The sequence below is a fragment of the Rousettus aegyptiacus genome, unplaced genomic scaffold (genome assembly GCF_014176215.1).
Source record: "Rousettus aegyptiacus isolate mRouAeg1 unplaced genomic scaffold, mRouAeg1.p scaffold_m13_p_3, whole genome shotgun sequence".
Classification (NCBI taxonomy): domain Eukaryota; kingdom Metazoa; phylum Chordata; class Mammalia; order Chiroptera; family Pteropodidae; genus Rousettus; species Rousettus aegyptiacus.
In genome coordinates, this window is record NW_023416306.1 from 25,063,471 (window position 1) to 25,077,607 (window position 14,137).

Consider the following 14,137-nt stretch of genomic DNA (forward strand, 5'->3'; position numbering starts at 1 on the left):
AAAGAAATAAGTTCTACTTCTTTCAGCAATTATGTGTTAAATACAAAATGAAAAAAAGGTATTGTCTATCTCTCACCCACTTTATGGGCAACAGGAAGTTTGCAGAGGACAGGGCTCACAGTAAGAGCTTAAAATTATTTTTGTTGATTGAGTGCTCAGTCAGAATTCTACTTCTTGATTGATTAGTAAATGTTCTTTATATTTTGCGAATATAACTCTTCATCTATTAATTCCATTGCAATTATTCCCATGTTTCTCATGTTTCTTTATTTTTTATTTATGATAAGTTTTAATGCTAGAAATAAGGTATATTGTAATATTTAGTTTAATGTATTTCTCTTTGTCATTTGTGATTTCTGAAGCATATTACCACCTATTTGGTCTTTTAGTGATATGACATGGTATTTTTACTTTTAAATGGCCTGGAATTTATTTTTAATATATGGTGGAATTAGGAATTTAAATGACATTATGTTTTCAAATAATTATATTCTCAACTCTTAATCTAATATGTATTTCTTCTTTACTCCTTTATAACTTTTGATGTATAATATATCAATAGAGTATATTAAATCAAAATCAATGTACTTTATATATACTAACATCTGTTTTGTTAGTACTTGCCTGTTTTAATAATGTTCTATAAAAATTTATGTTCTCATATGTTCCAATACCTTTTAAGGCAAGGCCCCTCTATCATTTTTCCAAATTTTCTTACCATTCTTGACTGACTTCTCTGTGCGTGGAACTTAAATATTTTGTAAATCCACTCTGACCTATAGCAAGTGAAGGAATCTTCCTTTGTACCATTGAAAGACCCTCTAACACTTCTGAGTTCTCCGAAACAGTCAACTGCACTGCCACCTCGGTAACTCCTCTCTTCCTCCAGTAGGCACTCAACTTAAGGTTTCTTTCATGAGTGCATTTCGGCATGGACATTCCCCATCCACACTTCTTGCCCTTTACTTTTGGAAATTTCAACCTCCGAAGTAATGTAGAAGCAGATAGTGATGGGAATAAAACTCCAAAAGTCAATGGAATGAAGTGGCATATAATCTTAGGTAGACATAAATATTCAATTCAAAGCATTGGAAAATTACATTTGAAAATCCCTTAAATTACCTATTTAGTTAGGTATATATGGTTTTATATGTACAACTCTGTGCAATAATATGTATATATTACAATACATAAAATATATAAAATAAACAGATTCGTTTAAGGAAATGAGAATTATCAGTACTATTTAACTTCATATTTTCTCTCCCTCTACCTCCTTTTAATGAACCTATTTATTTTAACTTATATAAATTGAATGTACTTATAAGGCAGTTTTACTCTATTGCATGGCTGAGAGAGGCTTCCTGATTCTTGGGTTGTTCTGTTACTGGATCTTTGATTTAGGAGATAAACAAAGTAAAAATTATTTTTAAAAATTATATCTTCTCTCAGGCTATGAGTTTGCCCTTTGAAAACTATATGTAAAACATAAGTTTTATTTCTCAACTTGGTTTGATAGGTCTGACTTAATTCTTGTCCCAGATTTTGATAAACTTACTATTAGGATTGAATTTCAGTGTTATAGATTTTCATAGCTGTGTGTGTGTGCATACATGTGCACATGCTTGTACCTTTATCATCATATGGAGAGAAACTGAGAGATGCTGCATCTGAGGCTGCTAGATAAATATAATGTAACTAGATGTTTCTAAAATATTATTGAATGAATATTCATTTGAAGAATTGTATTCCTTGGGTCTGTAGAAGGATTAAATTCGGCATTTGGAATTTCTTAATAGGATCGCTTGTAGGGATGAGTGTGATCCTCTGAATTAATCATTATGCATGAGAGTGGGGGGGGGGTGGTCTTCAAGGTCTTCATTTTACTCCCATGTCACTCTCTCATGCCAGTTGCATTCGTTTCTCTGTCTGGTGCTCAGTGCTCAATATGATTAGCTAATTTTGCTTTTCTATTGAGCAAGAAGAAAACATTTTCATCCCTGTCTCCATTATAGCTTGCTCCTTATATACATACTAATTTAATGAATCCCTCTATAGGAAGTATATGATGAGCCTGTGTTCCAAATGGGACCAAAAAATTAAGCTCTTCTCAGTCTTTCACTGAAGAGATTATGATTATAGCCCAGGACTTGAAGCAAACAACAACAACAACAACAAAGCTGATAAATACTCTCTGATTATCTAAGAACTGTGCTAGAAGAGATGGCCGAGATATGGTTCCAATCTAGTGTGGGAGTTAAATACATAATCCAATAGCTACATTATGGAATGAAAAGTAATAAAGGGATGAACGAAATGACCCCATGACATAGACAAGAGATGATGAATTCTCCTTGGTCAGCAGTCAGAGAAACACTCAAAACAAACAAAAACCAAATTCACCACTGCAGGAAATTAACAGGGCAAAAATACTGTGAGGAAAAAAAGACCATCAGCAGCAGCAGCAGAAACAGTAGTAAATGCTAGATAGACTAGTTTCTGGAAATCTCCATAGAAGAGCTGAGTTTTGAAGGGTGAATATGAATACAGGCAAATGCATTTCCAGGTGGAGAGATCAGCATATTGAATTTCTGTAGGCATGAAAATATTCTTTCTGATACAAGAAAAATAAATGACTTGTCTTGGTGTGCATGTTTGAGGTATTGGAGATTAAAGACTAGGAATAGCCTCTTAAGCCATACTCCTGATATTGAAAATTATCCTATGAGTGATTCAGAGGTTATGGTGCAGAAGAATAATATGGTCATATTTGTGTTTTAGAAATAAAACTGGCAACAGAATAGGTAGCTGAGGCCAAGAAAACAGTTGGAAATAATTTGTTCCCGCCAGCTAAATGTAGAGCTTACCTTCCATTGCTCTTTGCTTCTGGAAGAGGGTCAAGGCAGAGAAGGAAATAAAGAGGAAGAAGGAAAGGAAGAAAGCTAAAAGAGGAGGGAAGAAAAACTGTTGGGAGCAATTTATATTAATCAATAATAGAAAGAGTGAGGAAGTGAAGCTTTCATTCCTCTTACCTCAAAATCTTTTGTGGCTTCTTAAGCCTAGAAACCAGGAACTGACTACTGGATATTGTTTCCTGGTTCTTCACTCTCTCTTTCTTTCTTTTGCCTCTCATATCAGATCTTATCATTACATTTTAATAAAAAATAAAAAATAAATTTAAAAACACTTTCTCATCACCCCTCCTACCAGTGAACACTGGCTTCCTGTTTAAAAACTTAGCACCTAATCAAGATCCTAGAGGGCGTATCTCCCTGTTGAATGCAGCCTATAGATGATCCCCCAAAAAACTCTGTTTTTATCATTATAAGCCTTGTTCAAAGCTTAATTTGGAAGGACAAAAATAAAATTCTTAGAATAAATTTTAAGACTCCAATCTGCCTACCACCATAATTACTCTCATTTACTGCCTTTGGTCATTGTTTTTCTCCCATAAATCCCTTTGGAATCTCCATTCCTTAATCTACACATATCAAATCCTTTTCAGTCCTTCAAAGAATTCAAAGTTCAGCTCAAATTCTATTTCTTGTTACATATTTTTTGATGGGTAAGGGAAGACCACACTTCTTTCCTTTTGTACAAGGGCTTAAAACTTTACTGAGATGGTTCTCCTCATTTCCATACTTATATTATTGACCTGAATGTTTAGCACTTTCCCAGAAATACTCCAATAGTCTAATAGTTCCCAGTGGGAACGTATTTAGTTCAATCTGGCCAATATTTATTGTGCACCTAAACATAAGTAAGGCTTCATGCTACTAAGGATGTCACTGTTAAAAGACAAATGTGTCAAATGCCTACTCAGGAAGAATAATTTAACAAATTTATTTATTCAAGGACTATTTTCACTTTACCTATATGATTAATAACTTGTGACTTTTCAAAGAAGATACTCTTCCTTCATTGAGTTAGTGAGTCCCATAAATAGGTACATTTGTGATGGAAGTTGTATAAGCACACATTTCACAGCAAGAACCCAGTCTCAGTGTATGCATTAATGTAATCAAGCATTTAATATTGAACTATACACTTAATCTTAGTGTATATATTGTTAATTATTCCATACATCTTATTCTGTTCAGGCTGCTAGAACACAGACTCGGCAGCTTATACAAAACAGAAATTTATTCCTCACAGTTCTGGGGGCTGGAAGTTCGCGATCACGATACCAGCCTTGTTGGGTGAGGGCCCTCTTTTGGGTTACAGACTGCCGACTTCTCACTGTGTTCTCAAATGGTAGAAGGAGCCTTCATGACCTAATCACTTTCCCAAGGGCCCCACCTCCTCATACCATTCCAATGGGCATTATTATTTCAACATATGGATTTGGGGTCAACACAAACAATCAGGTCATAGCACCACATATATTGGAAGAAGTGTCTTCCTCAGGGGCTAGAGGTTTGGGAAACTGTGATGTATCCATTTTCTATACTATTCTTATACAAGTACCTGTTGTTAATTTTAAAGGAAAGTAAAAGTAATTTTTTTAATTACTTCACCTCAGAGTAAAATTTAACAAACAAGTTAATAACAGCAATAGTTAGAAATGGAATGCATAAAGGGGACTGTCTGTAAGGAAGTAGACAAGCTTGATAAAGATTTAAGACCAAATGTATGTATGGTTGTGTCACCTCTAACATTTACACCAAGAACGATCTGCTTTCTGATACTCTTAGGAAAAATTATGAAGAAGTTAAGCTGTAAGGAATCCATAATTCCATTAGGAAACACAGCTTTCCAAATTGTGGCAATTTTATCCCAGAAGCATTTGACTATCACAGGGAAAAATAAAAGATTAAGCCTCATAAGAAAGCAAAATACCTTATGCTACAATCTTTGGCCAATGCTTTCTAATTCTTCTTTTTCATATCTTTAAATACAGAATCCCCTTCACCTACAACTGAGTTTAGAAAATTCATTAAGTTCTGATGCTGATGTCACTGTCTCAATCCTGACCATGAACAACTGGTACAATTTTAGCTTGTTGCTGTGCCAGGAAGACTGGAATATCACTGACTTCCTCCTCCTCACCCAGAATAATTCCAAGTTCCACCTCGGGTCTGTCATCAACATCACTGCCAATCTCTCCTCCACCGAGAACCTCTTCAGCTTCCTGCAGATCCAGATCGACAGCATTAAGAACAGCACACCCACAATGGTGATGTTTGGCTGCAACATGAGAAGTATCCGGAGGATTTTCCAGATTATCACCCAGTTTGGAGTAATGCCCCCTGAGCTTCATTGGGTGCTGGGGGATTCCCAGAATGTTGAGGAACTGAGGACAGAAGGTCTGCCCTTAGGGCTCGTTGCTCATGGAAAAACAACACAGTCAGTCTTTGAGTACTATGTACAAGATGCCATGGAACTGGTCGCAAGAGCTGTAGCCACAGCCACTATGATCCAGCCAGAGCTTGCTCTCATCCCCAGCACAATGAACTGCATGGATGTGGATACTACCAATCTCACTTCAGGACAATATCTATCAAGGTAGGATGCAAGGTGTGAGTCACATCTTCATTCTTAGGGCTGTGAAAGGAAGTAAAATTTCACTACCTGTCTCTTTTGCAAAAGTCGTGACTCTGAGTAACTTCAAACTTATATTCCTGAGAGGTTTTCTGGTTACATAAGGCTAGAATTTCATGAACTGTCATCTGGAATTTTATCTATAGACTTTTAGCACATGGTATATAGTGGGGAACAGCCAGTCCTGCTTTAAACCCTGGCTTAGTCCCTTACTAACTGTGTGTTCTTGGCAAGTTATTTAACAACTCTGACCCTCAGTTTTCTAATTAGTAAGCTAGGATAATACTGACTAGCTTGATATATTATAAAGATACCATGAAATTATATATGAAAAGTATCTAACACTATGCTTGGCTCATAGTAGATACACAACAAATGTTTCTATCCCCAGCCATTCTTTCCCACATGAATGGACTGGGACAAATCTCTCTAAACAAAGAAAAAAAATTAATAAAGCAGGAAATACTTTTCTGTCTCCTCCTAGGCATTGATGCTTAAGGCAGAGTAGTAGTTAAAGACATAGACCCTGGAGTCAGACTCTGAACTTGAATTTTAGCTCTGCCACTTATTATTACTTACATGACTTGGTCAAGTTTTACTTAACTTCTCTGAGCTTTAGTTTCCTATGTTCTATATCCACTTATGTAATTAATAGATCCTGCTATTCATGAAGTCGTTTTAACAGATAGATAGATGAGATAGATAGATGATAGGTAGGTAGGTAGGTAGATAGATGATAGAGAGATGATAGATACATACATACATACAACATATACATAGAAAGAACATAGAATGAACTAAGAGCTCACAGATAAGTACTATGTACATTATATATATATATATATATATATATATATATATATAATTTTTTAAATTTTAGTACTTTTTCTCTCCAATTTCTCAATCTGGCTCAAAACCTAGAATGAGAAAGCTCATTTACATTAAAGAAAAATCCATTTTATAGGAATGGTTTTCATGACCCCCCCCCCCCTTAAAGATGTTTTATTGGGGCCTAGATTTTTTCTGACGAGCTATGATCAGAGAGACCAAATCAGAGAATTATTGTTCTTACAGAGGTTAAGGTCGAGCTCTAGGCTAGGTCTCATTTTAGGGAATTTTCTTAGAACAGGACATCTGACTGTATTGAGTAACACAAGGTCATCTCATAGTGTTTTGCCTTTTTAAAAGACATGATCATTTGATAAAAGTTCAAGAGGTCCTAAGCATTTTACATTTAATTTTTATACACCTGGATTGAGTACCTACTATGTTCAAGGGCACATACTAAATGCCATATATATAGTAGTTTAACCACGGTCTATACATCCCCTAAAGAATGTTGTTAAGAAAATAAAATAATTAAAAATTTATTTATTAGTGACCTATTAGTAGTAAAATTAGATATTCTTTCATAAACTCATTTTTTTCACATTGCATTTGAATCTCCACAAGGTTTAATTCTATGCATATTTTTATTTTACAGCCACTGTCCAGATTGAATCTATTGCTTTTGAACTAACACATAATTGAGGCTCAGGATTTTATCTAAGCAACATCCTCCTTCATAACAAAAATGTAAACAAAGCTTTTTTATGTAATTTAAAATAGTCATTTTGAAAGGACAATCATAAAGAGCAGACAGGAAAACCTGCTTGTGAAAACTACATTACTTTTTAGTATCTTTCTGTCTCACTCATGTAAAATGGAGAGCACAAGAAAAATGATTCTGTTGGATCCTAAAGATGTTTAGAAACTACAGGAGGAAATATTTGTTGACTTGGGTTGTATATACCTCAGGGATTCATTTTATCAAGATCAAACCAATCTTTCCGGCTCCTCAAGATTTAATTTATATTAAAGCTATTTGCCTCCTTCCATAAGGATCCTATGGCACTTTGTTCGTGGAATTATAAGGTGGCACTTAGCCCGTTCCATTATCATTATTTTCCTGTGTCTGACTTCTAGCTAAAATATAAATTCTATTAAATGGAAATATTATTATGCATCCTAGCCAATTAATAGACATTTATTAAAATTGACATAGAAAGAAGGAAAGGAAATGATCTATTATATTTATATCTTATTCAAATGTAGCTATAGAAAAAAAAACAAGTGGTTGATAGATAACTAAAATTTTGTCTAAATTAAAAACATAGTTGTCATTTTTTTTTTTTTTTTACTTACCTAGACACCATCTAGTTTTCTTCTGTGCATTTTTTTTTTTTAATGACATGTTAGTTTAGTGGATAACCTTTGCCCTTGTGGCTATTTCCACAAGTTAATTCCACAAACTTTAAAAGCTATAAAAGAAAAGTGTGAGATTTGGAGCCCAGCAGCAATTCACAATGTATAAGGGTCAATTGCAATATTTCCTTCTTCATGGATGTGTTTGAGAATGAATTCAAGGAACTTCAGAAATATGCCCAGGACTCCTGAAACACCCTGAGGAATACAGTCAAAGAGAAAGTTTCAAAGTGTTCAGGAAAGGGTCAAGGGAAGTAAGCAAAACCCTGAAGAAGTCTTTATAATGAATAACTGAAAAGCTGCCTTAAGCTATAAAACATCTGTGAATTTTTCATCATCCTTATTTTGTTGAATATAGTCTTTTAGAAAGTTTGTTATTCTCAGTCCATAAGTCACATCTGCATACAGTAATTTCTTAATTGTTCCTGAATTTTGTGAGGCTGACCCCACTTCCTCACTGCATAATGAAAGTCTTGAGGATAATGAGCCATGAATAGCGAGTGTCAAAGTTATGCAAGCTTTCATTTCTCACAGTCATTTTCAGTTTGGGCTGACAGAATTGTTAACATTTTTAAATGTTAATGAAATCACCAAAAGCATGGCTTTTCCAGCATGGGCTTTTAGACTAGAAAAAAATCATTTTTCTTGGCAGACTGGATAGACCTAATTATAGATATAAAAGATTTTATTCTTCTCAGGTCCCGCACACCAGAGTAAATGTCCATCATGACTAAAAAGAAGAGTTGTGTAGACAAAACCACTTGGGGGGCAAGTTCATAGTATGATCTTTAACAATTTATTTGCAAGTTGTTTTATTAAATGTTAATTATCTGAAGCAATGAAATCTGATATATTAAACACATAGGTACAGCCAATGACTATTTGTTCAACGAGGGTGAGGTAGACAAAATGAAGATTTGCAACCTGCCATTTTGAATCTGACAGCCTAGTGCATGAAGTTGAAAAATAAGTGAATGATTATAAAACAAAGGGATACACGATTCTTAAAATAGAGAGATGTTCAGATATGCATAGGAGGAAATAATTAACTCTTCTTGGAGATTTGGCGATGACTGAAAAACACTAGAATTGGATCTTGATAAATGAATAGGAGTTTTCTGGTTTGGAATAAATTCACAGGCAATGTAAATTCGCCAAGACCCGAAAGAGAAATTGAGTACAATTGGAGCATATGTTGCATGTGAAGAGGGTTTTGGCATGATTCTGAAAAAGTAGTTAACTTGATAACATACTGCACAGGTCTTTTACACCAAGCTAAAGGAGTTTGTACTGTATATCACTTCACTGCCGGACATTAGCCATGGCATAGTATAAAATCATAATCCTGTAACAAATTAATCAAATACAGTAATGCAGCATAAAAGCCTTACTAGTAATTAAAAAAAAATTAGTATATAAATTTTTTTTATTTCTAACAGTTGGTTTTAACCTTGCCAACATTTACTTCTTTTTTGCATTCTAAACACTAGATTCTGGTGAAAATGAATAGGAGTTTCAGGACTTACTGCTGCTGATCCTAAGGTTAGGATTTGCCCATGCTTATCTGAAGGCCTTGGGTGCTAATGAATCTCTTATTCCTAGGGAAAGAGCTCACGGGGTTACTCATAGCCTGGTCAAAGGCAATTATCCTTTAAGAATTCCAAGAGTCTAGACACTGATAAACATCTTGTTCTCCTTGGCCTAAGAAGTCCCTGACACTTTGGCTAATTAATCATAGTCCTTGTAGTTATTCTAGCTTCTAAGTAGGATATGGAATCTTGCCTTTCTTTTTTGAACAGCTTCTGCAGTTCTATTCTGCATCAAGCAGGCAGTGATTAATTCATTTATTCATTCACAATCATTGGTTGAATCTTACTAATTAGGCTAGGTCATTGGCTAATGTTAGAAATACAAGGAAGACAGAAGCCCTGCTTTTAGGAAACTTACAATCCCCCTTTTCTGTTCTTCATCTGGAAGAGGATATGCTCCTCTTATTATCTATATTTTTTATACATTTTCTTTGACTTAGTTGTTTGGTTATTGTTCTTCATTGGGATACCACCCACTCGACTAGTGAGTATCCTCTGGAATTAGCTGGCATTTTTAGGCCCTCTCTTCAATTGTCTTTGAAGAATGGTCCAGCATGCTGGAGACTCTTTTCCTTCCATACTATGTTCATTTTTATGCTTATATGGTTAAACAATACCAAGATTCACTGGCCTTTTATTAATATTAGATATTGTATTTTTTATTGATTCTGCACATAATGTTCAGAACCCATTATGTGTCAGGTATTTTTAGGCATTAGGAAGCTTCAGAAAATAGACTGAAACAAATATCCATTCAGAAATTCCACAGTATAAATTGATGATGGTCCCCATTTCCTCCCTGGATATTAGAAGGGTTCCAGAAGAACTTGAAGCTACATGATGTAATTCTAATTTGGGGTATTTTCATCCACCTTTATAATAATTTACTGGGCATTGTTGCCCTGGAAAAATTATTAATCTCTAGAAACTTTAATTTCCTGAACTATAAGGATTGCTCCCTTGAAAAGTTAAGTGGTATGCCTAAGGTCATTCAGCTAGTACTTTATAAGGGAAGATTTAATCCAGTGCACCTAAATCCAAGTTCCAGGCTCTTTCAATATTAATATTAATTTTCCTTAATTGGGATCCCATTATTTTGAAATTAATATTCTTTCAGCCAAAAGGCATATAAACCGGGAGGCATGATTACCCATGCATAAGCATTCTTGTTCTAAGAACCTCTGTCGAGCCAAACTAGTTAGCCTATATGTTTCCACAAGTGCTGAAAAGAAATGCAGTTGCATTGAACATGGAAGCCAGGGTTTGGATACTGATAACACTGGTTCCCTGGCCCAAGGAGAACCCATTGCTGTGGGATGACCTACTTTGTCCAGCTGTTACTCCTGCTTTAACTTTGAGTCAGTAGGTGACCAACACTTAAGGTCTGTGTTTCAAGATGTTTGCAACAGGAACCCGTGTCACTGGACTAATTTGGCTCAAATATGAATTTGCCCTTCTTCTATCACTTAAGTCATGCCAAGAGCGGAGTCTGAAATTTTCTCCAAGTCATGGGGGCCTCAAATAATGGAACAATGGAAAAATGTGTATTTCCTCAGGACCCTATTTGGATGAATACAGCTTAAATCTGCTTAATCTAGCATCCAGCAGGTATTAAACCGTGGAATTTTTCCAAATTAGGAGAGCTTTCAAGCTTTTATTTACCTGAGAGGCAATTATGTTCTTCATTGACATTTTTACTTTGTATGCACCTACTATAAAATTTGGAAATACATCAAAAAGAGATTTGGAGATAGAGAAGGCGATACTGCATCTTTACTCTGAATTTCAGACCTATCTCTTGGGCCCACTTCAGTCTCCAAACCCTGTAACCTTTTGTATGGATGCTTGACTGGTAAGTCCTACATAATGTCCCATTGCCAGGGCTGCGCTAAGGGAAGGGCTATCAACACCTGGGCTCGTGCTGGGACCACATGAATTATGGTGGAGTGTTACACAAAGCAACCAGGAGCAGCTCAAGGAATGGGCACAGACCATGATTGTGGACGAGAGTCAGGGTTCATACCAAAAAGTAAAGGGAAAGGAAACCCAAGGGTATGGAACAGATCTAACTACCATGTGGGAGAAAACCAGAGGAAAAGAGCCCCAGCTTGACAGTCGTGCCCCATGAAAGCAAGAAAAAGAGAATGCGATATCCAAGTGTCTGATTTTTTTATCATAGTGGCCCCCTCACACACACCAATAGTAACACAGCCCAACATTTATATTAAAATAGGACCCAATCACCTAGATTAGTATTTTGTTCTTCTTGGTGGAAAAAAATTAAGAACATCAGGAGCTCTCCTTCCACTCTACAGTTTCGCTTTTAAGTAACTGAATTTTGCAGATATTGGCAAAACAGATCCAAATGACTCCTATATATGTACATATGTACATTTAATATGTTATTAAATTGCTATTATCCATTAACTGGTAGAAATCGATTTTAAAAGGTGTTTTGTAAGTTGTTTTAAAAAATGGTGCAATCAATAATTACAATGCATGGGGCCCTCTGCTCTGAAGATTGAGATTTAGCAATTTTTAATTCTTATGAATTTCCTTATCATCAGCAAGGCTTCTCATTAAACTAATTTCTGTTATTGATATTATCCATTATTCAGGGAGGAATGTGCTGGAATTTTAATGCTTTGAACAATCTGTAAATTGCAAATGCAAATATTTCCTGGCCGATTGAGCCCTGTTCTTCTGGCAAACTGATGAAGAGTTAGTTCTCTTTCAGAGATACATGTCTGATTTGAGCAGATGCGTTTGATTGCATTTACCTCACAACATTCCTGAGCAGTTTCTCTGGCCAGGCACTGTGTTTTGCCTAAGATCCAAAGATGACTCAGTGAGATAGGTGCTTAGATGAACGTTGAAGTCTCTTCCAGCTTCACAGGCTGCAGTGCTATGAAGCAGAGCAGTGGAAAAAGAGAATTTGTTCATTCCTTATAGCAACTCTGGGAGAGGCCACTCTCAAAATGTAGAGAACATCGAAATCCATGCTTCTGAGGGTCCTACCTTCTAAAAAGTCAAAGATGGGGTTAATAGGCTGCCAAATGTTTATATGTTGATGTACTGAGGAGGATTCATTTTACATGTAGAAATCATCCACAGTTAATGTTTAATTTCGAGGGGTGTCACATGTATGGAGAACAAAATCAAAGCAATGTTCTCTGACAGGATATTCATTGGGTAAGCTCTGTGGCTAAGAGGGCAAATTCATGTTCTCATAAAAGAGAGGTATATACCACAGGGGTCTGCTTCAGTAAAAGAGACCACAGAGTAAAAGCTAATTAGTAACAACTTGCTATACAAATAGACAAAGGGCCATAAAAAAGAGAAAGACAGCAACAGAGACATTGAAAAAAAATGAAAAGAAGTAAATAGATGGATTTCAGAGGGTTGTGTGAGAGGGTCTTGAGGGTACAACAACAACAAAATGGTTAACTAGGGATAGTCAATAGCTAATTTAAGACAAGATCTCTTCCTAACAGGACATTACATTGATATTTCTTTTGTACAAAGTCCACCAAAAGGAAGAGAGAGAGGGAGAGGAAGAGAGAAGAAGGTAAAATTTAGAGAAAATATGAGAAAGAACATTGAAGAAATAATGAGCTAATCATAGATTAACCTACATGCAGAAACTGTAAGAATGCTAGAGAAAGGGGAAATAATCTAGAGCTTGAGGAAGAGAAACAAAATGAGAATTGGTTAGGGAATAAAAGGGTTTAGGGAAAAAGTCTTGAAGAATTAAGAAAAAGTGCACACATGGATTAAAATACAAACCTAAAATATAAATAGCTAATAATTCAGACAACTAGAGGTCCACGCAGATTGTGAAAGATGAGAATTGGGTGTAAGTTTCCTAAAAGACATGAGACTATCCAAAAAGAGAATAGTTTGAGGCTCCTCAATGATAACAGGAAATATATATATATGAGCTGATACAAAGAAAGTTCCCAAAGGGAAAAAATTTTAAGGCTTTACAGAGCAAAGTAGATATTCCCATGTACAGATATGATTAATGGAGGGCAGCATTATAGGAAAAGAGCAAAGATAAGAAGGCAATTTAATAAGAAATAAAAAAGCAAATGCAATAGTGTAGAACTGTGGAGGATGTGAGGTTTTGATTGGGAGATTCATTACAGGATTGTAGATATGAGTCATGTGAAGAAAAGATGGAATTTCAAAAACATCACTGGATCTCTTCCCAATTTTCCTCCTCTCTTCCCAGAAAAAGAAGAATGGAAAACCTTGGGAATATTCCTCTGTCTTATACTAAAAGGGCTTTATTGAGCTTTTCTACTGCAGCCAGTAGATCTGAGCTAAATTAAACATGCCCAAGGAATAAATATCAAGATTCAGTGCGTAGTAACAAGTAAACCAGACAAGATTTAGGTGATGCTGATGGGAAGAGAGTTGGGGAGAATTTCCCTAACAGTAACATAGCCAAAGATTTCTAATCAGGCAAAGGCAAAAAAAAAAAAAAAAAAAATCACATTTAAGTTTTCCCAAGCTAAAAATTTTATAGAGCTTTATGGAAGATGAACAAATCTCTCATTCCTCAGGGGAAAAGTATTAAATATGATAAGATGATTATGGGAAAAGAAATTCAGCTCATTTTTCAAGATATAAAAGAATGAGAATACAGATTTTTTTTTTTAATGAGACAAAGAAAGCTCCCAAAGGGAAAAATAAATTTTAAGGCTTTACAGAGCAAAATAGATATTCCCATGTACAGATACGATTAATGGAAAGCAACA

General features: G+C 35.4%; 1 protein-coding gene across 2 annotated transcripts in view; it reads left to right on the forward strand.

The window, feature by feature from the left end:
• Positions 1 to 14,137, forward strand: part of GRIN3A (glutamate ionotropic receptor NMDA type subunit 3A) — a 136,933-nt gene that overhangs the window by 37,899 nt on the left and 84,897 nt on the right. For both annotated transcript variants that reach the window (XM_016123900.2, XM_016123899.2), the window contains exon 2: positions 4,901 to 5,505. In XM_016123900.2, coding sequence (XP_015979386.2) covers positions 4,901 to 5,505 — 605 coding nt within the window. The remainder of the gene's footprint in view (positions 1 to 4,900; positions 5,506 to 14,137) is intronic.